At 33.4% G+C, this 26,082-nt stretch overlaps 6 protein-coding genes across 12 annotated transcripts; 3 read left to right on the forward strand and 3 right to left on the reverse strand.

Annotated features, from left to right (window-relative positions):
* Positions 1-1,100: 1,100 nt before the first annotated feature.
* LOC120775278 (GTP-binding protein 2) lies at positions 1,101-5,301 on the forward strand. 4 transcript variants are annotated; one of them, XM_040105402.1, is made up of 4 exons: positions 1,101-1,171; positions 2,646-3,392; positions 3,463-4,293; positions 4,365-5,301. In XM_040105402.1, the coding sequence occupies exons 2-4, from the start codon at positions 2,649-2,651 to the stop codon at positions 4,632-4,634; spliced, it is 1,845 nt and encodes a 614-aa protein (XP_039961336.1). In that variant the 5' UTR covers positions 1,101-1,171; positions 2,646-2,648; the 3' UTR covers positions 4,635-5,301. The 4 variants fall into 4 exon arrangements, with proteins under 4 accessions (XP_039961336.1, XP_039961322.1, XP_039961332.1 ...); XM_040105388.1 differs by lacking the exon at positions 1,101-1,171 and adding an exon at positions 1,179-1,323; XM_040105398.1 differs by lacking the exon at positions 1,101-1,171 and adding an exon at positions 1,950-2,106.
* LOC120775295 (evolutionarily conserved signaling intermediate in Toll pathway, mitochondrial) lies at positions 5,289-6,907 on the reverse strand. The gene is made up of 2 exons (XM_040105414.1): positions 5,749-6,907; positions 5,289-5,681 (listed from the first exon to the last, which is right to left on the reverse strand). The coding sequence occupies exons 1-2, from the start codon at positions 6,695-6,697 to the stop codon at positions 5,371-5,373; spliced, it is 1,260 nt and encodes a 419-aa protein (XP_039961348.1). The 5' UTR covers positions 6,698-6,907; the 3' UTR covers positions 5,289-5,370.
* Positions 6,908-7,615: 708 nt separating this feature from the next.
* On the forward strand, positions 7,616-14,701 carry LOC120767095 (protein dispatched). Its single transcript, XM_040092976.1, has 12 exons — positions 7,616-7,747; positions 8,127-8,924; positions 8,982-9,164; positions 9,224-9,315; positions 10,208-10,485; positions 10,559-10,823; positions 10,952-11,184; positions 11,395-11,549; positions 11,642-11,895; positions 11,997-12,980; positions 13,088-13,383; positions 13,444-14,701. Exons 1-11 carry the CDS (start codon positions 7,616-7,618, stop codon positions 13,359-13,361), a joined length of 3,648 nt encoding a protein of 1,215 aa, XP_039948910.1. The 3' UTR covers positions 13,362-13,383; positions 13,444-14,701.
* Positions 9,351-10,143, reverse strand: LOC120767096. Its single transcript, XM_040092977.1, has one exon. The coding sequence runs from the start codon at positions 10,043-10,045 to the stop codon at positions 9,386-9,388; it is 660 nt and encodes a 219-aa protein (XP_039948911.1). The 5' UTR covers positions 10,046-10,143; the 3' UTR covers positions 9,351-9,385.
* A 1,277-nt stretch (positions 14,702-15,978) lies between the features above and the next one.
* Positions 15,979-23,070, reverse strand: LOC120767094 (gamma-aminobutyric acid type B receptor subunit 2). Of its 2 annotated transcripts, none has more exons than XM_040092974.1 (16): positions 22,908-23,070; positions 22,432-22,586; positions 22,227-22,330; positions 21,675-22,156; positions 21,409-21,589; positions 21,092-21,310; positions 20,832-20,972; positions 20,463-20,617; positions 19,398-19,761; positions 19,232-19,342; positions 18,910-19,146; positions 17,789-18,122; positions 17,552-17,657; positions 17,136-17,469; positions 16,896-17,046; positions 15,979-16,837 (listed from the first exon to the last, which is right to left on the reverse strand). In XM_040092974.1, the coding sequence occupies exons 2-16, from the start codon at positions 22,574-22,576 to the stop codon at positions 16,230-16,232; spliced, it is 3,672 nt and encodes a 1,223-aa protein (XP_039948908.1). In that variant the 5' UTR covers positions 22,577-22,586; positions 22,908-23,070; the 3' UTR covers positions 15,979-16,229. The 2 variants fall into 2 exon arrangements, with proteins under 2 accessions (XP_039948908.1, XP_039948909.1); XM_040092975.1 differs by having other exon boundaries at positions 15,980-16,837; positions 18,922-19,146.
* Positions 23,071-23,177: 107 nt separating this feature from the next.
* LOC120782856 (cyclin-dependent kinase 20) lies at positions 23,178-25,952 on the forward strand. Of its 3 annotated transcripts, none has more exons than XM_040115389.1 (7): positions 23,178-23,232; positions 24,219-24,443; positions 24,511-24,699; positions 24,820-25,059; positions 25,121-25,227; positions 25,489-25,612; positions 25,812-25,952. In XM_040115389.1, exons 2-7 carry the CDS (start codon positions 24,243-24,245, stop codon positions 25,836-25,838), a joined length of 888 nt encoding a protein of 295 aa, XP_039971323.1. In that variant the 5' UTR covers positions 23,178-23,232; positions 24,219-24,242; the 3' UTR covers positions 25,839-25,952. The 3 variants fall into 3 exon arrangements, with proteins under 3 accessions (XP_039971323.1, XP_039971321.1, XP_039971322.1); XM_040115387.1 differs by having other exon boundaries at positions 23,200-23,388; XM_040115388.1 differs by lacking the exon at positions 23,178-23,232 and having other exon boundaries at positions 24,163-24,443.
* Positions 25,953-26,082: the final 130 nt, after the last annotated feature.

Here is a 26,082-nt window from a genome sequence, read left to right on the forward strand (position 1 = left end):
TTGATCATTATGACAAGTAATGTTAACTATCCAGTAGAATTTATGTGGCAATTTCAAAAGTATTTTCGCTTATTTTGGTGGGAGACTTAACTATGGACAGTGAATTTTTTGTTCGGATATGGGAGCTAGCCAGATATGGGAACGTGAAAAACGTGTGTTTAAATTGTATTCATAAAGACAGAAGCTGCAAGCTGCTGCTGAAGCTAAATGAAAGCCAATATCGGCCAGAAGTGAATGAATGCCAATTACCCCAATAGTTTCCGTTTAGCCACAGCGAACCAGGCGGCGCCAGAGTAAGTCAATTTAATTGTCGCATAAATTCATAAATTCATAACAATTTAAAACAAGAATGGGAACCACAAAATGTTCTTTACACATTTTTATCAATGTCCGGTCATTGGAACGTATTTATAAGAATTGCATTCTATCAAATTTGCCCAGTTATGAGAAATGTCCGGCTATGAGAACTGTTCGTAATGGTGATTTTCACTGCACATATATAATTTCGGACTTTAATAGAACGGTTGCCCTACATTTACCATCATCCATTAATGAGACAATAAATCGAAATTTTGCTTTTTTCTATATTTTTTTAAGGTTTGCGTTTCTAAGCTTTGCTTTGAACATACAAATGCCGCCTATACCAATACAGATTTGTTTATTATTGGACCAATGTAAACAGAAAACAGCTGTATGTCTCAGAGTTGCCCAACTTTGATTTTATCAATTATACTTTTTTATTTTGCATATAACACTGCATCCCGAAATACTGGGAAAAGAAACTGCCGCTTTTCGGTTTTAAATATTATGGAATGCTTTGAACCCCACACTAATATAAGATTTTAATAATCACTGGTGGAATATTTTTCCAAATTGAATTTGTCACAAAAAGAAAATTACATATTAAGTCCATGTTTGACATACTATTCGATGCATTAAACTAATTGAACACTAATCGTAACGTGTGAATTAGCATTATAATTTCCAGTACAAATTTAACTATAAAATGAAAATTTGAGTAGGAAACTCTTATTTATAGACGCGATTTTAGGCAATAAAATTCGGAGATAATAAAAGTAATGTGTGCATTTTGTAAAAATTAAATAATTATCTTATTATATTGTGAAAATTTTTGTTGAAAAAACGAACAGCGTTCATAAGCAATATTCAAGTACGAAATTAAAAAAAAAAATAAAACACTGTTAAAGACATTTGTTATGTGATTGTGAAATAATTTAAAACGCATTCGACTGTATTTGTCTGCTAAAATTGCATCAGCAAATTACATTCGAAAAAAGTGAAAGGATTGCAGTATACAATATAGTAAATAAAAAATGTCAATTTTATTTTGTTACATGAGACAATAACTGAAATGGAAATAATTTTATTGTTATTAGTGTAAACTATATTTTTGCAACTTCTACTGGTACATAGTAAACTTGTATTTACAGGTGTATGTATTTTCATGTAGTAAAATTAATATGAACGAGCACTTGGCGCTCTTATTGGAATTCCTTTGTTGTGATATCAAGGAAATTGAAAAGTCAAAACAAAGACGTTTTGTTGTTAACAACAACAAAATATTTTCTCTTATTTTACTAATCCTTCTATTTGTATTGCTTTGTCAAAGCAATAGAGACGAAATGACGCGAATTATACATAATCGATGTAAACAAAAATATTTTGATAGAACCCAGTAGGAAATAGAATTGGAAATAGTATTCTTACAGTGACAAGTACATATATCTATAGCTTATAAATAGAATACAAAAATTACTTGATATTTTTTTAACTACTCTTCTCGTACAAAAATTTTAAAAAGTTATATTCCTCAATTGATCAATTTTCAACTGTTTAATCAATGTGATATAAGTACTATTGTAGCAAAATCTGTATGTATGGGTTTCAGATTGACAGTGACTTTAGTATTTATGTTTGCATTTGATGTACATCATTCTCTTCTTTTCATTCCATTTTTGTATTGCCTACGTTTAATGTTGCAATAAATCGATTTCTGCCTAACAGGCTCATGTGTACTTATTTGTAAAAGTAAAAACAAACAGGAACCCAAAATTTAGCGGGTAATTTAACAAACAAATTTCAAAAGTATGAATATTGTGGTATCTAATGATAAATTTGATGTAAAAAAGAATTGAATAAAAGAGCAAATAAAAAGCATACGTACATTAAATATTCGCATAAATGAAATAAACCGAAGGTCTCTGTCCATTCTTGGCAACAAACATAAATAAACAAGTCCTCAATTTTCAAGGTCACCAAAAATACGAGATCAACATTACTAATTTTTTTATTAGTGCGCGGTTATATGGAAAACAATCCCAATTTTTGTGAATTGTGAAATTTGTCGAGAAATTTTGTGTTTAGTAGCTACTCAATCATTACACGTCATTTAAAAGTATAAATTTACTAACCCAACATACATAAGAGTTATAGTTTGTATACGTGTATTTATTGGGCTCTATCAGACTAACCAGAAATTATGAAAAAAACATATTTTGTATTATCATCAAAATCTCAAACGATTACATACATACATATATACCATTTTATTCAATAACACTAGATAATATAAAATTATAACAGTATTTTTAATTCGAAATTGACTTGTTTTATTTCTTCTTCAGATTATGGATTGTGGGCTTATAAGTCTCTTCGATTCCGATGAAGGAAATCACGAAGCAGACAAATACAATAACAACCGTCCAGTTCGTGGCAATGGATCAAAGGTTCGGAAAACTTCTGTAAAAGCAAAAGGTGGCACACATAAAAGAGCCAGTGAAAGCGGAAGCAGCAGTAGCAGTGAAGGAGAAATAGATTTACAAAATAATAAAATTATTATTGATTTTGATCAGGGCATTTTACCACCCGAACCGCAGTTGGGAAATATTGAGTACAAACTGAAATTAATTAGTCCATCGAAGCATCGCTTCGAACATCTTGTAACTCAAATGAAATGGAGACTGCGCGAAGGAAATGGTGAAGCTGTTTACGAAATCGGCGTATCTGACTCAGGCCACTTACATGGGCTTAATGAAAAAGACATGAGTGCCTCCCTGGCCACACTTAAGCAAATGGCGCAAAAGTTAGGTGCTAGTACCTCAGTTTTACGACGAAAATATATAGCAACACGACGATCCGTTGCCGAAGTTTTAGTTCGTAAAATACCTGATGACCAACATAATATAGAAATTCGTGTTGCTGTACTGGGAGGCGCGGAGGCAGGGAAATCCACACTATTAGGTGTGCTTACGCAAGGTGAATTCGACAATGGCCGTGGTTTGGCAAGGCTTATTATGTTTAGACATATGCACGAAATACAATCGGGTCGAACTTCAAGTATTTCACACGAAACTCTTGGCTTCGATTCGCAGGTAAGATTACATTTCAACAACACCCAAACATTAAAAAAATTAAAGATGATTAAATGTATCTCAACAACAGGGCACAATCATAAACTACAAATATAATGAATTGACGACTGCCGAGGAGATTAGCGACCGCTCCACAAAACTGGTAACATTTTTAGACTTGGCTGGTCATAGACGCTACATGCGAACAACAGTGCAGGCACTGTTGGGCTACTCTCCGCACTATGCCATGTTAGTGGTGTCAGCAGGCAGCGGTTGTACTGGTACTAGTAAAGAGCATCTATCTATTGTCCGAGCCTTGGATATGCCATTCTTCATCGTTGTTACCAAGACCGATATAACAAGTCCGGAACAAACAGTACAAGAATTAAGGCAGGTTCTTACATCAGTGGGATGTCGGAAGTTGCCATTTATTGTCACAAATGCCGATGAGGCTATTTCCGCAGCATCTAATCAAGTTTCCGAAAATATTGTTCCCATTTTTTGTGTTTCAAACGTGACGGGAGCAGGACTTAGTCTGGTTACAAAGTTTCTCTACGTTCTATCACCATGCATTAGTAATCTGGAAAAAGAACGTCTAGAACAGGAGTCAAGTGAATTTCATATTGATGAGATTTTTCGAGTAACCGAAGTTGGTCCAGTAGTTGGCGGTTTACTCGTAAAAGGGGTACTAACGGAAAACATGCAAATGAAAATTGGACCTTTACATGACGGTAGCTTTCATACTGTTAATGTGCACACAATTCATCGGAACAAAGCTCCATGTCGGATGGTACGAGCGGGGCAAAGTGCCTCTTTATCATTTATCCCAAACCAGACGCTGCCACCACTTAGAAGTGGAATGACGTTGTTAGGCGATACTGGCGATCCTGGAGAGGAACCATACGGTACACTCCTTTTTCAAGTAATGTTTTAAAATAACTATGGTATACTTCAATATTGTGTTAATTTTGTTTTTTTTTTTTAATATTTTAGGCGGAAGTGTCTGTTCTCTTTCACGCTACAGCAATTTATGTAGGCTTTCAGACGACTATACACATAGGCAGCATACGGCAAACTGCAATTATTCGAGCAATAGAGGAGCGTGAAAAAATGGGTACCAATGATAGTGCTTTGGTTTTGTTTGAATTTGTTGGGCATCCTGAGTATGTTCGGCCTGGCGTACGGATGTTATTTCGTGAAGGCACAAGTAAGGGCATCGGTGTAGTTACAAAAGTTTTCCCTCTCAACAAATCGGCTGGATAAATTGATTTGAAAATAAACTGGAACTTGACTTGAAAAATAGTAAGGTATTAAAAATGTTACATTTACCTATACCTCAATCACTATTATATAATTACATTTTTATAATCTGCATATAATTGCATGTGGATTAAATTTTTACGAAAATACTTCAAACAAGTTTGTTCTAGTTCTAGTCGTAGATTTTTTTGTCTAGACATACTTATTGAATTTAAAATTCGAACATATAATTAATGATCTAAATATATTACTGTACATAGTGTAATTCAAAAAAGTATTTTCGAATAACATTTTTAAAAGCTCAGCTATAAAACAATTTTGATTGTATTTTTCAAATTACATAGAAAAACTTCTTTGAACCGGAGTATGTATATATTTATAGAAATCTATAACATTTTAATTCGGTGAATTTATACATATCACGAATGACTCGTCGTTGTCAGTTGTCATAAATTTGGAAAAATGTAAGTTACCAGCTGCAAATGTTACATGTCAATTTGTGTGTAATATATTTTTCTTTAGTTTGAGATCATAAAATACCATCGTCAAAAAAAGTGTAACAAATTATCATATTTTGCCTGTAATACCCGCATAAATACTTATGCATATTTTTACCACTACTTTGATTGTTCTTTTCGACTTGAATAAAAAGTGTGAAATTATACCCTAATGAATGTACATTTTTTATTATAAAGAAAAATTTATTTAATACATCGTAAGATATAAATTACAACAAATTTCAATCCGTAGTTTTTGAACTGGGATTCGATTGCAGATTATCAGATTTTGCTTTGTCTTCTATTTCAATTGCTTTCGCTGTTACAACAGATTTAAATCTAAACAGCACTGGTATTTCACCTAAGGTCGGGTTTCCGTTAGATTCTAACAATCTTATCCAGGACAATAATGAGTCCTTTGTGGATGTACCAGTTGCACAAATTGCAAAAATTGTACCATCCTCTTGTTGATGTACAGAACGGTTTTTACCAATTGCATTTTTGGGTCGAGGAATCGCGGTACCAAAGAATGGCGCCTTTAACCGTGATACATCTAAAAATTTATAGATTTTAATTTATATAAATATCCTATATTTTTTTAGAAACAAAAATAATCATACCATCCTGATCTTCTTGTTCTTCTTGAAGACTTTGTAGTAAGTTTGGATCTGGATCAGCTCGTAACGTAAAGTAATTTATTGAGCGATTTCTTAACCAAATCAAGAAGGGACCTTCTATATAAACGGCTTTATCGTGGGGATGATCTCTTAATAGTTGTGACTGTTCTGCACTCATACCACTTACGATCCACGTGTCATCTATAGAATCCTGGACATTTTTGGTTTCATATACAGAGATCTTTGATCGCAAATCTACTGTACACATGCGCTCTACAGCTAGCTGAGCAATATTTAGTGTATCATCAGGTATAGGGTTTGGTAGAGGCCATGGTGATAAGTTTTTAAACTTTGGCATCCAATACATCATTCTCCAATACTTACGTAATGGGTGTCCTCGTCGTCCAAATACATTTAACAACATAGCTTCCATTTCATAATCAGGCATTACACCCAGATCTTCCATTTGTTCTAACAGATCTATTATGCACTGTTGTTGTTTAGGGTAATGCATGAATTCGGCTTGAAAAACATTAGTGGGAATAAATTTTCCTTTCGGCATAACGTTAATTAAAGCTTTGTACACTTCTATATCATGTTCAACGCCAAAATCTGCCATGTTTCGGAGAGCAGCATAAATAAACTCGACATGATTCCGCCGATGAACGTCACGCTCTTCGAAAATCTCCAACATCGCTAGGTAGGATTCCTTGGTTTTATTTGTCACATTGGCAAAAGGATTTTGGATAGCGGGAAGCGGTGGCTTTCGTATATTACTCTTTCCTCTACCCCCTCTTGCACTGTCATCATTTTGTGCCTTGCTTTCGTTCTCACTTTTTGTACAATAAAACGCTTTACTAGTTTCCGAATACCATGTAGGTGATACGTTTTGAAATGAATTGCCATTATATTTTAACTGTCCTCTAAACACATTTGCAAGTTTTCGTATCATTACTAATAATTATCCATTAAGGTATTTTCTACACCTTAATTTCCATTTATAAAATTAATCAACAAAATGATTAAATAACCCGGCGGATTTTATTATTCTAGATACCGATCAGCTGCTCGCATTCTGAGTTGCATTTAAAGACTCCTATTTTGTATGAAATTTTATTGCTGTTAAGCCAATAAACTTAATTTTAAAATTTATATTTTTACTAACTAATGTTATATGAATTGCAGGAATGGAATGGGTAACGAATAACAATGAATTAATAATTAATTTGATGACCTAAAAATATAAACATAATAATATTCTAATATTTTAATAAAGCTGTTGAATAAATGATGTTCACTGAAAATATTCTAATTGTATACTAAAACGTTTTTGTAAAAGTTATTTAAATAAATGAACTTAGGATTTAATATTAGTTAAGTTCTAAATAGATAACTAAGGACATTCGGAAAAGGGAATAGATTATAAATTGCAACTGCAAATGTAGTAGATTTCTGGCAATAATGTCCGAATATTTATTACATGGACTGTTTCATATGCTTATTTTACAAACATTATTTGTTTAGTGAATACCTGTAGTCGTTTTGTTTTTTGTTGTTCTTTCATTGAAATTTGCAAATGTTAATACCACAGTAGAGGTTATTATACATCTAAATGTATGAAAAAGTGTTTGAGATATATGAACATAAGTAAATATATTGAAAGTATACAAAATATTACCAGCTGAATTAAGTGTGAGGATTAAATATGAGTTGAATCAAATAAATACGGTGAAGTAATTTTTAGAAAGGCCAGCAATTTTAATGGCATTTGGAAATTGCTCGGTTAAATACACAAAGGATATATGTGCGTTAAAAGGATTATAAATATTAGAAAAGTCACTCAATTTCGGATTTCATTACGGCCTTACCTATGCATTGGTATTACAACTTTTTGGTACGACGGCCTTATCTAATGGTCCTGGCCGTGGCCGTTTTATGTATAGCTTGCATCACTGTATCCGTGACCATGAATTCGGTACCAGATTTTAGTGATCCCACGTTGGTATGTGTGAATTATTTACTGAATTATAATATGTTTACTTAGCTACCCTAATGAATGTCTTTACGCAAATTTATTTTCTATAACCCATTTATTTAAAATATTATATACATTACTATTTTAAAAAGTGTATGGGATTTCGGTAGGAGGTGGCTTTGTCCTGTCCTGTCCCAAACATAATTCATAAATTTATTCGATATATTTATACATACTGTTTTATTTATAAAAAGTTTCACTTCTGCATTAGTAGAAGGCATTACCTTCACGATTTGTGTTCAATACAACCTTCAGTATTTATTTTCGAATAACTTGAATATAGTGTAAGATATTTACATAGTTATTGCAAAAATGTTTTCTTAACTTATCTTATCCGTGATTGCAGGGATTTGAAACACGAGGTACAGCGTTAGGAAAACGTCTAAGCGCTTGGAATAATTTAATACAGGAGACTGGACCCTCTGGTAGTCTGGTGACAAACCCAAATGATTTGCTGTTTTACAATAATAATAACTATCATCATTTAAAAAATATGCGAAAACATCAACGTCACAATCGAACTCACAAACGTAAAAATCGAAAAAAGCCCAAAAACCCAAAACACCATAAAAAAGAATTACACCTGAGTAAGAAGATAATTTCGTTGCAAAATCGGTTTAATATAACAACTCGTAAGAGTAATGACACCAACCTTTTACCAACTCAATGGAATGGTGATAGTGGCGTCTTTCGGGATTATGAGATTACAAATGATTCATTGTCAAGCTTGGAACAACTAAATCGTAGTGAACATTTTGAATACGGTCGTAATACCACATCCATTGATGAAGACTACCACCGAGAAAAGGTGCAGTCTAAAAAGAGTACGTGGAACATTATCAAACAAGCTCAATTTCCGCCAAACGGAAATACTGGTCCACATGTGGAAGGTTATTTTTGCGATTCACCCTCCAAAGATTACTCCCACTTTGTAGTTGAGCGTATAGGTCCTAATGATACGGATTCACTTTTCGACCTTAATGGTTTGCTAGCCATGTGTCAATTACAGAATCAAATTATTGCTATACCAAGTTATGGTGAATTTTGTCAAAGAGAAGAACTCACTGACACCTGTTGTCGCCCATGGTCACTACCCAATTATGCTGCACTTCTGGTCAATAAGAGCTCTTGCTTCGATTTAAATGTATAAATGTGTTTTATTAGTATGAATTTGTTTTTGCAAAGTTTCATTGTTTTCCAGATTACGGACGTTGTCATGCTACAAAATTTATTGGTGATGTGTTTCGAATATTATCACGACTTAAAGTTAAGTAATGATTGCAGCGAGTTTAGCCCCTGTCAAGCGCCAAGCGAATGTACTCACGGAAATATTGTTTATAATATTTTACATTTTTTGACTGATTACAATTTCATTCGTATGAATGTGAGTAAAGTTAGTTAACAAAATCAAATTTGAAATTTAACATTCGTTTAATTTAACAGGACACAACAGTATTTATGAAATATGCAATGATATTTGTACCTGTAGCATCTACAGCAAAAATTCTTCCATTATTTCATGAATGGGAAGATACGTAAGTATAGAATTTTATACACTAGTTATGTAACGTACCAACATACAGGAATTTTATATATACACATCTATTATACTCGACGTAAAGTATATCTATCAATTGGCGCGTCCCTGGTTTGTTTCTTTTTTGATTGTTCAATTGCAGGAATATTGTAGCTAACTTGATAAGTAGTTACTCCCGTTATATACAATTTATTTATTTCGTCATGAAATTTATCTCTCTCGTGTTTTGGCATCATACCATACAGAACATCTTTGAACCGTTCTAGTTCTTTTACGCGATTGTAGTAAGTACCATATGTGGTTTCGTAATATTTCAAGTTACTCTTTTCGTGTGCTGTTCTTAAAAAACGTTGAGACTCCTTCTTGGAATAAAAATAATTTGGTGAATAGGTAACCATATAGGTACTTTTTTCTAAATCTCTTAACATTTTTTCAATCAATTTAGTGTCAACGTCGGGACATCTAAAGAACATTTTAAACAATTCTTTTTTGCAGTTCTCCAAACGTTTTACAAAATCTTTATATTCTTCCATGCCAACCGTAGTTTTAGGCCATACTTTGCTTTTCGCTTGGATGCCATTTGTCTGTAAGGGAAACCAATAGTAATTGCTTATAAGCGGTTCATCAGCTTGCTCAATTTTCGGGGCTCTATTAGCAAAATTATTTGACTTCCTGGTTCTGTAGTCAAACTTGTACGTTGTCAAATGATTTCCGCAACAATCCAACATTTTCAAACAAACTAAGAGTATTGTGTTAGAGCACAAGAATAGGCTATAATGTTGTTTTAATTTTATATCACAGAATTTATGTATGTATGTAGATAAAATTTTTTGTTATGAATTTATATTAAAAATAAATGTAATTGCTTTCATATTTTTACTTTTTTCCAGTGATTTAAAAAATGAACTTGTTCAAGTAGTATCAATGGACTTGGGACTTGAAAACGAACTATTTAATGAGTCGTTACTTACAGACGTTTGGCTGGTCTCACTAGGCGGAGTCTTCGTTATGACATGTATTTGGTTGTATACAACGTCGATTTTCGTTACGTTGATGGTCTGTGTGGCAGTGATGTTTTCATTGGGTTTAGCATATTTTGTCTATACTTTGGTCTTTAAAATGTCATTCTTTCCATACATGAACTTATTGGCTGTGGTTGTAATAATAGGTAAGTAAATGTATTTATTTCCATATGATTTCAAAAATAGTTTGCTACAAAGTATTTTAAAATTTATTTTCAGGTATTGGCGCTGACAATGCATTTCTTTTTGTAAAGATTTGGCAATGCGTTCTAGCGGAACGGTTTACCAAGTCAGCAAAGTCAACCTCTTCTACTCACGCAACACCAATTGTTGAGGGCGGAAGTGAGCACACAGAAACCCTACAGAATTTAATGGCATCCGCATTTCATCATTCAGCATTATCAATGTTTGTATCTTCTCTAACCACTGCTACAGCTTTCTTTTCGTCGTATACTAGCTCCATAACGGCTATTAAATGCTTTGGGTAAGATATTTTTTTATTTTGAGTACAATGTTGCGACTGGTATTCTTTCTTAATATTAATATAAAATTATTTTTATACATATTTGCAAAACCGTAATAATTAATATTTATTTTTGCTTGAACTTCTAGTGTATTTGCCGGAACGGTAGCTGTAACCAATTATTTACTTATGATAACTTGGCTGCCTGCTGTCGTCTGCATAATGGAACGTCTATCTGCTTGTGCAAGCTGCAATAGTAAACTTCCAATACAAAAGCTATTGCTAATGTTCAATAAGTCAATTACAAAGTTCTGTCATCTATATGAGACAGTTATAACGAAGGCTGTGATGAATTATTCAATAATATGGATATGCTTATTTGGTAATATAAAGCTTTATGAATCTAAAAATGCTAATATTATTTAATAAAAAATACACAAGTGTGGTGCTACAATCCCACAATGAAGATTCATAATGATAATAATTTAGTTTAGTTTTTTGATTTAGTTTAAATTTTTTATTAATGATAATATATTCTATATAAACTGCTTTAGAACGTACATTGCTAAAATAATTGTAATTATTTTCGTAGGTGCGATAGGATTATGCAGCACAGTTATTGTATTGTATGCGCCTGGGCTGCAGTTGCCGGATAGCGACCATTTTCAACTATTCTCAAGTAGCCATCCATTCGAAATATATAATAGTAAAATGAAAAATGAGTTTTGGTTTGAGAAGTCGATGTCGGTAAGTACTTAGAAATTCATTATAATTAGATACTAGTGATGTTTAATAAACCAACACCTTTTCCGTTTCGATATGGTCTTTATCTTTTTCAGGCTTATGAAAATTTTAAATTACCAATGCGCTTCGTTTGGGGTATACAACCAGTTGATGACGGCGACTACACTGATCCTTTTTCCCATGGGAACTTGTATTATGACAATAATTTTAATATATCTACAAAGGCTGCTCAAGTTTGGTTGCTAGATTTCTGTAAAAAAATAAGAAAACAGCCATTTTACGAAATTACTTTTGGTTTATTATTGCCGAATTGCTTCATTGAAAATTTTATATCCCTTATGGATCGCATGTGAGTTAAATAATATAATAACTCTGACATTTATTTTTTTAAAACAAATATTTTTATGTATCGTGTATTTAAATTTATGTGAAAATGTAATTTATTTCCAGGTGTATAGATGGTATGGATAATACTGATCGCACTCCTTGTTGTGACGTATCAAAGTTTCCTTTCGAGCCATATGTCTTCGATATTTGCTTGCCACAAAGTATGTCCTCACTTTACGCTACTCCGCGGGAGTACTACACTCCTGGTGTCGCCGGGCCAAGATTCTTGGCCGACAGACGAAGCAATCCACTACTACAAACTTATAATGAAATCTCAATTGGTAATACATCCCAACATGTTACGCTCGCACCGCCACAAGTGAAAGCCTTAGTGCTAGAGTTCGAATCGAATGTGGCCTACACAACGGCCTACACAGATGTCAAAAAATTTGTACAATCAGTGGAGCTGTGGCTCGCCAACGAGTTGCGGGAGGCTCCGCCTGAAATGCAGGGCGGTTGGTTTACCAGTGAACTTAAGTTCTTTGATACCCAAAGTACACTTAGTCACGATACGTTAGTAGCGATTTCAGTTGCTATGAGTGCTTCGCTCTTGGTTTTACTTTTGGTTACTTTGAATGTTTTAGTATCTTTGTATGCGGTGATTACAGTTTTACTTACAATTTTTACGACGGTGTCAATACTAATTTTACTCGGTTGGAAATTAAATGTGCTTGAAAGTATAGCTGTGAGCACTGCCATCGGATTGGCAGTCGATTTCAGCTTGCACTACGGTATACATTATCGCATGTCGCCGACGAAGGAGCGTCTGGCCGCTAGCCATTTCACCTTATCACGGATTGTGGGGCCAACGTCGATGGCAGCAATCACTACAGGTGCTGCTGGTGCTTTAATGCTGGCGTCTAACGTACTGCCATATATACAGATTGGTTTATTTTTGGTTATTGTTATGGTTGTCAGCTGGTTATATGGCACATTTTTTCTTATGAGCCTGCTAAAAACGGCTGGTCCGCAGTACGGTTTCATGCAATTCAGTTACCCGTTAATGAATAAAGGATCATCAACTACTGGCAATAAGTACTATGAAAGGTAAGACCTGACGCAATTAGAAAATTAACACTTACACTTTGAAAATATATATTTCCAATTATATTTCATTGCACTATATTTATTTTTTATTTTCTTTGCTATTTCAGAAAACAAAGTCAAGTAATTGCGAGTGAACAGTTATTAACACCGTCAAGTTCCGCTGTCGGTGAACTAATAAACTCGGAAACCCATGAACTCGAGTCGCTCACATCGAGTTCATTAATTAAAACTATTTCTGGTACAGAAAGCTCTCATCCGCTGAGTGTTGATTTCGAACACTCATTCAATAATAAACACGATATAACCTGCGCCAATTTTTCTACTGTCAACGATCACAAGAGTCCGTCTATTGAAAGTCCTGAGTTACATGTTACAAACTAAGATACCTATGCAACTATTTTTGGTAAACTGTATACGATCATATGCATACATATTTACTAATGTTAGTGTTTATATTAATTAGAACTTACCATGCTTCTGCAACTGAAAGCACAAATTGCATATGTACTTACATATAGTAAATATTTTTGGGATAATGAATAGCATATTGTTTGTTTACCAGCATTTAATTGCTAACTTACATATTTGAATCAGTACAGATTCGTTAAATAATTGTAAACCGTATTAAAAAACTTAAAATATAGATTAAAAATTAAGGATTTTATATAACCAGACCTCCCACGATGAATGGCTCTAACTCAAACTGCTACCCGTTTACGTGGTTTATATGTCCGGCCACTCCTACTATATTATCATGTAGTATTATTTAAGTATTAAATTACAAATTATGTTGCGTTAAGCAATTATATTACTTAAAGTCTAGTTTTATAATGAAAAAAAAAAAACACGTTAAGAAGTGCATGTAGTTAGTCTTCCGTTAGCAATCATAACAAAAAAAATTCAATTTAGTGAGTTTAGTGAATTCGAGTTCTTTACTATTTTACAGCAGCTACGGCCGCGCCTTGACCTCTCCAGCGAGGCGAGTTTCTCTGCTCTCATATGTACACAATACATCATTCAGTAGTTGTTGATCAGACTTCAGCGAGGACCAATCACAAAACAGTAAACGCACAGTACGCTACAGTATGTTTAAAAATTAAAGACAAATCGATTTTTTTGAACTTTGTTTTAAATGAAAATTATTTGCATTTGTGTATTAACTCTTTTCGCATTAAAATTAGAATATACTTTTATACTCGTAACATGCACGAAACCGTTAGGTTGACGTTGCTCATAGTCGTTTTACAATTAAAAATAAATTTTTATATATAATAATTTATTTCACTAATCAATATATACAATTTAATTTTAAGACTTACTATTAATAATTCGGTTTGCAGTAAATTATAGAGAACAACCCTTATCTATCAATGCTTCTACTTAATACATCATGTTTAATATTATTATTATTATATTATATATAATAAGTGTAATGCACATTCATATATACATTCATCCATGGTTATAAATAAAATATTATAGATACTTCATGAAACGTAATTTTAGGTGCAAGTATCTAAGAAATTAAATTATATAACATAGTTCTTTATATGCTAGTTAGTATAAGCGTTTTATATGTCCAATGTGTGTAGCGTTAATTAGGAATAATTTAAAATAAATCAAATGTTGGATTAAATTGTTTCGTTAATCCACAATTATACACTATGTTACATTCCTAAATGTATTTGAAATCATATGTACAACAAATTGTTTTGATGTTAATGACACAAAATATAATACATAATATAATCAAGACTACGGAATGTTGTGAACAAAAGGTGCAAACGTCAATATGTAGTATATTTAATTAATTTACAATAATATAAATATTCGAGAAAAGCTAAAACATATAGCTACATATATATAATGCAGAGTTTAAGTTCAATGTACTTCCACTGTCAAAAGAAACAAATAATAATAGACGTATAGATAACTGTGATATGATATAAAGCTAGTTTAATAAAACATAATTATGTATAATACTTTGAATTAAAAATTATTGAATTTATTCCGGAATGTGTGTAGTTATGTATAAATATATATACAATATATGTAATATGAAGTTTTTAATAAAGATAGTATTTATTATAATAAACAACGGGTCGTTATAATTTTGTACGAGAAATTCCACTAATTACAAACAACAAAATACTGTTTTAATCAAAGAATGAAACTGTTTCAAGGTGAGATTGTGATTTTGGTCTCGGTTCCGTTATTCACGATCTGTTTGGGTATTCAAGTAAAAAGCTAAAGAAAAGGTTGACAAAAATTTAAATAATCCACCGTATTCTCTAGATTTCTTCCCGTAAGTATTCTTTTCACTGCCAAACTTGCCAAAGGCATTCGCCGGACCGAGCACCGTTGTATCTAGTGTATCGAGCTAAAAATCCAAAATTTTCGTATTTATCGAAACGATATTTTCCACTCTACACATTTACATATGAATCGTTTCAAGCGCTTTGAGACTGTTCCGGATTCTTCAACATTCAGTTTTTATGGACAGCCATATATGTATATTATAGTGGTTCCGACAAATGAGCAGCTTCTTGAAGAGCAAAGGACGTGTGATAAATTTCAATATATTTAAATCAAAAGCTGCGGAACTAGTTATACAGACGGACGGAGAGACGGACACTTGTCGATCTGATCTTTTACGAGTATGTACACATATTTTTTGTAGAATGTACGTTACCTTCTGGCTGTTACAAACTTCGTGGCAAACTTAATATACCTTGTTCAGGGTGTAATTACAAAAAGTGGTGTGTGTTTTAGGTAGACAAGCAAGCCACAATCCTATCAAATATTTCAAACTGATTCGTACAGGAAGAAGAAATAACTTCCGTATCTGATTTGATACATATGTTCCAAATGTGGATTTTCTCTCATTTACCTTTAGCGTTTTCACATTTAATTACTTGAGCTCATTGCGGGATGAGTTATTGTTACTGTAGCGACTATCGTAGGAAACGATAGTCAACTTCAGTATCTGATAGTTTTCTACAAAAATAATCACACTTAAGCATAAGAATTTTTCTTCTTTGGAATACGTTTTTATTTATAATCATTTTCAATTAAATTCATATTATATGTGAGTAATTCCATGCAAAGAATTCTTTAGTTTTAAAAACATAGTTATTAGTCTAACTTTTCTCTGCTCTGGTGTAGGCCGAGTTAAATTGTATTTAAATCAACTTGCAGAGCTCACACATACAATAAACGAGATTTTGGTGTAATGGATTTCTTCTTGTTCTAAAGATACTCCACAATATCGCATTTGATGGATATGTTCGGACAACTTTGACCCACAACATTTCGACCACGATAGTTAGGGCTCTTTTCAGTGAGCAATTTTCGGAATATGGGCAATATTGCTGTTTCTCCATCTAGTAACTCTGTCTCCGAACTAGCACCATAAATTGACGATTCGATTTTATTTCGATGCTTGCGTTGCTTATCAGGTGCTACATTTGGGGAGGAATGATGATGTGCAGCATGTTGTATACTACTCATCTTGTTGAGTTTGCGCTGTGTAATGCATTGCGTAGCTGGCGGCGTTGGCTCACGTTCACGTTCACTGTCGGTTTCGCTTTGGCATACCGTTCCCTTCTGCGGCTTATGACGATGTTTATTACGATTCTTTTCCGAGACTGAACGTTGTATGGGTGACGTAGTCTGGTTATATGGAATGATATGACTGTGTTCCGAACAACGTTGTGGGCTAGCATAGTTGCGCGGTGACTGGCGCGAATGTTGCTTGGCATGTGAAAGTGTATGGGTGTCCCATAGATCGCTTTGTGAGACCACAAAATTGGATTTCATGGCGTTGGTTCCACGACGGCTGTCCGATGTTGTGGGTGCTTTAAAAGAGACTCAGCTCAAAATACTAAACAATCAGGAAATTGTTATTTTACTCACTCTTTATGACGTTATTGCTTTTCGTATATGGAGCATGGGGACAAGAACCGTTTAGATCGTTATTGGAATTAGAAATATTTGTAGCGGAGTTCCTATGATTATGTGCGGTCTTTGGATAGGCGGTTGGAGTCTGACTTCCACTGTCATAGTGCTAAAATAAAGAAATTATTTGATATTTATTGATTAAGAGCATAAAAAACTTTCTAAAATTCTGCATCATCAACTCTAATTTTTCTTTACCCTGGACGCCACTGATTGCCGGCGCTCCCGCAATTGTGAATCTTCGCTTCTTTTGATATTGTTGCATTCTTGCTTTTTCATACTCGGTATGGGATCGGTTTGAGCTGAAACGGAGTTTCGTTTCTCTCCCGGTCTCCGGTAAGTGAGATCATCATGCTTTACAGCTTGCAATGGTGGTTGTTGTTGTTGTAGTTGTTGCTGTAATTGTTGTTGTATGGGTTGCATTGATTGCATTTGAGTTTGTTTTTGAAGCGAATTCGATCCAGTAACTAAGCCGGTGGATTGGACCATACCATCTTGGATTTGTGTTAAAGACTTCATGGACTTCTTTTTACTAAAAAGTTGATACAAGACACATATGTAATTCAAATTAACGGTATAGTTATATGTGTGTGTAAGAAAACAAGAAAACCTACGGTGGCAAGGATGGAGCGATTGTCGTTGACTGTACTGAAACCATGGAGCTGTCCATTTCCACGTGTGTAGAAGTTACGCTGTCAACTGAAGTAAGTTCCGTTACTTCTACAAACATAAAAATAAAAGTAATTAGTAGTTGAATTCGATTGAGAACTTGGATTTTTTAATTAAATGTAGTTACTAAGAGTTTTGCAAAACATTTTAAGTCTTTAAACTAAGTTAATATCAATAAACACCTGTTGTGCTGGGCATTTCCCGTCGTACTGGCGGTGCAGACAATCTAGCTGTATCATTGAGTATTGGTTCCGAGTCCCCGCCAATACCGCCAGTACATGTGACGCCATCAATCCACTTGCGAGCTTCAGGTCCAAGTTTTCTTATAAGAGCTTGCAGTTCATTTTCTTTCTCCATAAGAATTTTGCGGAATCGGCAATTCGTGTTTTTCACATCACGTAGGCGTTGCTCCAATTCACAGACGGATGAATCGCGTCGATTTTTCGACATTGGACGCAAGGTGGCGCGTACGCGCTTATCAACGACACCTTGTGGGTTGCGTTTCAGTTCGACTAGCTTTAAGTCAAGCAGAAGAAAAAGAAGCACTTTTAGGTATTACAAATTTTATCGGTGATATTACATAGATATACATAACAGGTGAATTTTCTAGTATATAAAGTTGAAAGTTTTGAAATTGTTGTAACTAAGCAAATAATAATCACCAATGCAAAAGAGTGAAAGCGATAGAATTTCGAGTAAGCTAAATCAGAATTAAATGTAAAGCAAATACGAACTCAAATTGACACATAAGTATACTCGTAAAGGATTTTGGACAAAAGTGATATATAGTACACCAAATATTCTAGATTTATCCTTTCTATTTTTTATTTTAAAATTTATACCACAGTCAAGTTTTTAAAATATTATTAGAGAATCTTGTAAAAAAATGGTATAAAAGCCCGAATTCGGTTAGTAGGTCAAATTTTTTACGGTATTTCATGCAGTTCAATTTTTTTTATTCTAAAAAATTTATTTTTTTCATTAACCGACTTGTCTTCGTTTGCTAGAAACGGGCGTGTTGTAAATAATGCGCGAGAAGTTTTCAATAAAGTGTATAGCACAGTTAAAGAGCATCTAATCAAAATATTTCATTTGCAAAATATTATTTAACATTTTTTTTATGAAAGTTTTTTTTTGTTTTAAGTTCGAAAGTTTGAAAATTTAAGTGTGACATGATTAGGCGCTCATCATACACATATTTGAATATGCCAATAGCTCATTTAATTTTGTCCATAATTACGATAACAGTAAATCTTAAATTTAATTTAAAAATACAGCTACAAAAACTACAAAACTTCCTTACTACCAGTCTTACTTTCGGTACGAACACCAAACATAATGTTGCTGTCGTACAAAAAATTATAAAAAATGAGAGTAAGACAAAAACTAAATCCTTGCGATCGGAGAGCACCAACGAAATAGCGGCACCGGCGATGCATGTTATGAAGACATTGTAAACGGAAAATCCAATATGTTTCGAGTCATTTAAGGCCGGAATGGAAACATGACGTGTCTCCCAAGCCAGGAAAGCACCAAATACCTTAAACACAATAAATAAAATATAGTAATATTACTATTAATTTTTGGTTTGCAAATGAAGAAATCAAGGTTAAAATATCACATACCAGTAGCAGGCCTTTATAAGCATATATTATACTAACAAATATCGTCATATGCTCTGATTGGCAGTATTCATTTTCAGGTATAACCAAAACATCGTCCATTGACTCGTGATGCTAAAATTTATATTTAAATAGTAAACAGTTAAGCGTTTCAATAATTTTTTCCTACCCTTGGTTCTAATTGTTTAGTGTCACGATAGAAGGGATCGGCTACTTGCCATGTCGTTATAATAGCAATATCAATGGCCAATAATATACCCACTACCATAAACAATTGATAGTCCTTTATGACTTTTTTATTTAGCTTTAGATCGGTGAATATGGAGTGCACACGCCATGTTTTCGAAAACATCGCACCAAACGCCAAACTGAAGCCGGCCATAAGTATCCACGCGCGTGCTGTGCATATGTAGGGGAATGCAGCCACACTGCTCAAGGTGGTGTCCAAGCCCAGAAATATAACACTCATATATGTGAGCATACAACCAATGATTATGAGATTATTGAGATGTGGACTTGACATTTTTATATATCTGCAAAAAAAAATAATAATATAAAAAATTTTAGTAAACTTAGTGGCATGCTTTGTTATATTTAACACGGTGTGGCTTTGATCTTAACTGTCTTTTTTTACAAGATTTTTAAATGATTACGATGGCGGTCTGATCAGTATATTGCCAAAAAAAAATAAAACGAAAAACAACTAATTTCTCGAAATTGTCTACATTTGATACAACGATGCTTCTTTAACCCGTCTTACAAATATGTTTACTGGAAGTCTGCAAAGCTGAATAATTTCTGCCCGGCAAGAAAGAATAATAATACCCTGGATAATTTCCATACAAAAACTTGATTGTGAACATACAAACTTGCAGCTTTATGTTAAAATGGTCCGATCTGAACGATCCACGCCGAATTTCCTCAAGATATCTCGTCAAATAAAAACGTTAAATTTTTACATATATGCTTTAAAGGTGCGATTTGGCGGCTCGGACAAATGAGCAACTTCTTGAAGAGCAGAAACCTCAGAGCGATACCTCGAAAACTGAGGATATAGTTAAACAGACAGATGGACGCAGTGAGGGACATGGATAAATCAATTCAGCTTATAACGCTACTCATTTACGGGTATGTACATATTTTATAGGGCATCCGACCCTTCCTTCTGGATGTTACTCATTTCGTGGCAAACTTAATATACACGGTTAATATAAAAATTAATTGTTTCACTCACCTTTGATTTCGATATTTTATATTAAAAGCTAAGAAAACGCAGGCCACTATGATGCCAATCACCGAAGCGCTCGCTGATACTATATAAATGGTTAAGTTCACTTGGCTGTGCTCAATGTATATTAATGTACGGTCCTTTGGTGGAGTTCTTCCCACCTAATTATTACAAAGAGTTACTTTATTTTTCTTTTTTTAATTTTATTTAGTATTTAAAAAAAATTTATATAATAGTTTATATAAACTGATATAAACTATACGTAAAAGTAAAAATAAATAACTCTATCTGAGGGCTTAACTTGATAAAAAAAATGAAAAGGTTTAGTAAAGTATCATTTTTGTTTCTACTCAAAACCTTAAAAATTTCACTTACCCATCTTACTGGTTTTCCCAAAGTTAAATCCAAGTGACTTAATTGCGAGTGATATTCACCAATCTTTTCTGCTTGACCCAATTGAAATTGTGTAATGAGAATGTTGGCTTTGCGCTCGTTGTTGTAGAAACGTACGGGACCCTTAAAATGGGGAGCGATGAAATAAATTTGAAAATAATGCAATATTAGGTATGCTTTTTATTTCTACTCAATAAGACAGGTTTCTAGTGAAACAAATATATTTTGTTAAATAGCCATACCGTAACTCCTTCGAATGAAGTATTCCGGAGCGCTTCTAAAAACACAAGCTCCCAATCTTTTACACGATAATCAAAATGCGTTAGAAAGTCTTCTCGCTTCTGCGCAACATATTGAATAGCCAACGCAGCTGCCCAAATTCCATCGTAAGTATAACCATGAAAGCGGGAATATTCGGTACCGCGCAAACTATCGTATTCCGAGAGATACTCATCGGCAGTCTGCAATTTAAATTAAAAATTAAATTAAAGTTTATTAATACATACTATACATATGTACATATATGTATATTGGGTCAGCGAAAGTTTTAGAATCTTACAATCCCGGCAACGGTTATGTCACCACTTGTTGACAGAGGTAGCAAGTCAACCAGAATGGTGCCTTCAAGTGCGGTTGCAATCTCATCCACCGTACACTCGGTATCGATTGTTGCATTCCACCACTCCGTTGAATAGGTAGCCATAATCAGCCACTGATAAGAACGCCCATACATTTCCAATCTACCAAGATACCAAAGTAATTAGTTTTTTTTTACTTTGTAGCCTTTCACTTTACCCAGATTAATGCATTAATGCCTTCGCTTACCTATAAGCTTCACAAAAGACTTTGCGTGCGTAATGCTCATTAAAATTTCCAAGAATAATGCGTACATCCTTTTCGCGTAATTTCTTCAGTGGTTCGTTTACATCGTTAACAAAACTTTGTGTCTCAACCACTTCCAATTGCATTGAGTCAAGATCGGCTACCATATGGTTATGTGGCAAGGAATAGCGTGGTTCATTTTGATACAATGTGCCGACACGCGTCCAATTGAATTCCTTAAGTAATGCCAGACGTGGCGCATTAAAAGCATTCTCCGATGGTACTACACGAAAGAAGTTGGGAAATGCGTCTTTCGTAAACATGGGATGAGTATCGGCGTACGATAATTGTGTCAAATGCCAGTGCTTACTGGCCTTGGCTATAGGATCTGTTACGTGTGTACAAGCAGCTCCGAAGAGCATCAACTTATTGGGACCTGAGTGCATCATATCGAAGAAGGACTTAACACCAACTGCGGCATTGCACTGTAAAAAAATCAAAGGAAAATATTTATTACCACATATTGGTGGAATAATATTAGAAATGTAAATGTACCTCCGTGTCATTCCACCACATGTGCAGCCGATAATTAATTAAAATTGTGGGATGTTCATTCACATGGGAAAGTGCCAATTTAACGCTGGGCATAACACCGCGGCCTATGTAAAAGAAAATAATATCAAAAATCAAATTATGTTCTTTTTCGAAGCTATGTAAAAGTATATACTATAATTAAGCAAATCTGTAGAATTTCCCTCACCTGTATCGGAATTCTCCACTCCATCGCCGTATGGAAAGAAACCGGCAATGTAAACATCCGAACGTTTCGCAGTTCGGCCTTTACTGCAATATATTAATCCCAGGAGACACACACAAGCAAACAGTACTCGGTTTTTCAATGCCATTTTCAAAAGCCTTCAAATAAAAAACACAAATTATGCATTGAAATTAATTAAATTATTTATTACATAATTTTAAGTAACTTTCTCAATTAAACGCCATTTTTTATTTATTTTATTTTATAAATTCCCTATATGTATGTACATACATGCAAATTTTTTATTTATTCTTACTATTTCTTTTTTTGTTTGTTTTTTTTTTTCATTTGTTATAGAAGGGTTCTCTTTTCATCTGGGCTTTTAATGCGCCTTTCCTAATAAATTCAAGCAATTTTTAAATTCTCTGACAACTTTACACAGTCCAACATGTGGACCTATTACCTAATATTAAATTTACCTTTTAAATCCTTCGTAGATTTTCGCAAACACTTAAAACTCCATTTTTACTTTTGCATAATACACTCACATTGTAATATGTTCCTAAAAATAAAATTTAATAAAATATTCTACACTTTGTATAACGTTGTTATATTATGGACAAGTGAAAATTATGTATCCTTCGTACATGACAAGTACTGACAAGGATATGTTGATCCATAAAGAGCATGCGCTTTATTTTGACATTACCACGAGCTCTTTACCCAAAAATAAACTAATAACAGTAATGTATATTTATTTACATACTTATGCTAAACAGGAAATAATTACATCAAATCATCATTGTGAGTATTTTTCGGTTGTAAAATTGTTGGACAACTCGATGGAGCTTCTAAAATAAAAATAATATTCTAAATTTGAATGTTAAAGCAAACGTCACATTAAATATACAAAATTATATAAAAAGAAAAACATCTCAAATTTGTTGTTATTTAATCGAGGTAATGTATCAGTGATTACTATTAACTGACTAAAAATAAGAGCTAAACTTGGTTTTGAAAAATTTCGAAGCACTTAAAATTTTACATTTAAAGCACCGACTCACATTTATACTCTGGGTTTTCTAAGTGTGCCAAGAAGTTTGTAACACCCAGAGTTAGCGTCGGAGACCTTATAAAGTATATTGTCACCTAAAATGCAAAATAACGTAACAACATTTTTGGAAATTTACAGGGGAAAGAAAGAAACACGTTATAAAATGAAACATGAGTGAAACAGAATTTAAATATTGGTTAAAACTGGGTTATATCTGATAACAAAACCTTAAAGGAATTGATGGTAATCAATGAAACACCCAATTTCGAATTTTTTGATCATATCATATTGTTCAAGACAAAACTAAAATCTGCGAACAAATTGTTCAGATCGGAACACTATAGCATATAGTTGCCAAACAAAGTGCCCGCTTAATATCAAGATAATGACCTTTTTAAGCCCCTTAATGCTATAAAAATTCAACTAGGTATTATAGCTTCGGTACAGCCGAAGTTAAAGACTTTTCTTGTTTTGCTTTTTAACACCAACATTTTGATATCTTAAATGGCTAAGTTGTAGCCTCAGTTATGTCTTGTCTGAAATTGAATTTGGCGGTTTTTTCACTTTGGGCATAGAAAGGGTTTAAGGGTTGAATGTATAGCACTGAACTGAACTGCTAATGAATTGCCTTGGTAACATTACAATATGTTACAAATGCAATAACAAAAGGTCAATCAACACTGTCTTAATGCGATTCGAACAATTTGTTTTTTTTTTTTTTTTTGATTTTCCATAGTCAAATGTGAGTAGTTGTTGAAGAATGGAGGATTATGCGCCAAGTCGTTTCAAAATGTTGGAGAAAATTGGTGAAGGAGTGCATGGCTACGTCTTTAAAGCAATCGATCTGCAACGACAAAAGCCTGTAGCTATTAAAAAGGTTGCATTGAAAAATAAATTTGGAAATATTTCACTAAATACTTTGCGCGAAATAAAAACATTGCAACTATGTCAATCGGAATATGTAAGTATAAAGATTCTTCAGTACAAATAATTATTATATCCAATTTGTACATATTACTTAACTCTAGATAGTATCAATTATTGACATATATCCAGACTTAACCGGACTGTCGCTGGTATTGGAATATATGCCAGAAACCTTATATGGAAAACTCAGAAACGAAATCGAACCACTAAGTAGACAGCAAATTCGCAAATTTACATTAATGATGCTTAAAGGAATCGAATATCTGCACAATATGGGTATCATGCATAGAGTAAGTGTCAGTTTAAGTAATGGATTAGAGACGTAATTTATATGTGTACTAGTCAGTACTGTGTGACTTAAATTCCGTATTTAAAACAAATTTCGTATTTAAATCCATTCTAATTGGCAGGATATAAAACCAGCCAACCTGCTTCTAAGCGAGGATGAAAAACTTAAAATTGCTGATTTTGGTTTAGCTCGTTTACATTTTCCAAAAGATGAAAATAAACTATATTCACCACAAGTTTCTACGCGCTGGTATAGAGCTCCGGAGATATTATGGGGCAGTCAAAAGTATGGTCCAGCAGTGGACATGTGGGCAGCAGGCTGTGTGTTTGCGGAAATGCTGCGAGGAGTGCCACTATTTTCTGTACGTAAACAACATTGTAGAAAATATTTAACGCTTTTGTGATTTCTAATTTTTGTATTAGGGAGCAACTGATATCGAGCAACTGGCACTCGTAATAAGAACACTGGGTAGCCCCAGACTCAATGAATGGCCAGATATTAATTTATTACCCGATTACGACAAAATTCGGTAATTCAACAAATTCAAAATCATTATATTCAAGTTTAAATATGTTTAACTCTGTGTGCCACAGCAAAAACCGCCAAAGTCGATTTACGATATTTGAGCTGTTCTTACAGATGCAATACTCTCACTCAAATATTCTATATTAGTACTTTTGTAATACCAAGAAGAATACTATACCCAAAATTTCTCCAAACTGATTTTAGCGTTTACTCCTTGTGGTACAAAAGCTGTTATTTCTTTGTATTCATGTTTTTTTACTTAAAGATTTCCAAAGGCAGTTGGAATTCACTGGGATAACCTTTTTCCTAGTTGCACACACGCTGTTGAAATTAATTTGGTATCGAACTTAGTAGTGTATAATCCGAAGAACCGCCTAACAGCAACTGAAGTAAGCATTACAAATCTCATTTAACATTATTAATATGTTAATGATCTGTGCACTGGTATTTTGTATTTAATATATGTATTTATACATTTCATTTTATTTTTGTATAAAACGGATTTTTACATTTTTTAATAATTTTGAATATTCTACGCCTTTAATATTATTATTTTTCAATTTATAAAATTTCCCATTCTATTTACAGGCATTAAGTCATGATTACTTCCAATGAGCTCAGAGGATTTTTAGTTTGTGAATAGCGCAACTATAATAAGCATACATACATACATATATTATGTAAATAAACCAAACATAAAATTATTAAAAGTTTTGCCAAACAATTATAAAAATTAATGTACATATTTTCAAAATATATTTTAAATGCTTAAATTTGGGTATAATTTTGTATGTATGAGTATTTATCATTCGACAAATTTTACCTTCAATTATTCATTTCTTTCATGAGTATATACATA

This window comes from Bactrocera tryoni, chromosome 1 (assembly GCF_016617805.1).
Source record: "Bactrocera tryoni isolate S06 chromosome 1, CSIRO_BtryS06_freeze2, whole genome shotgun sequence".
NCBI classification, from domain to species: domain Eukaryota; kingdom Metazoa; phylum Arthropoda; class Insecta; order Diptera; family Tephritidae; genus Bactrocera; species Bactrocera tryoni.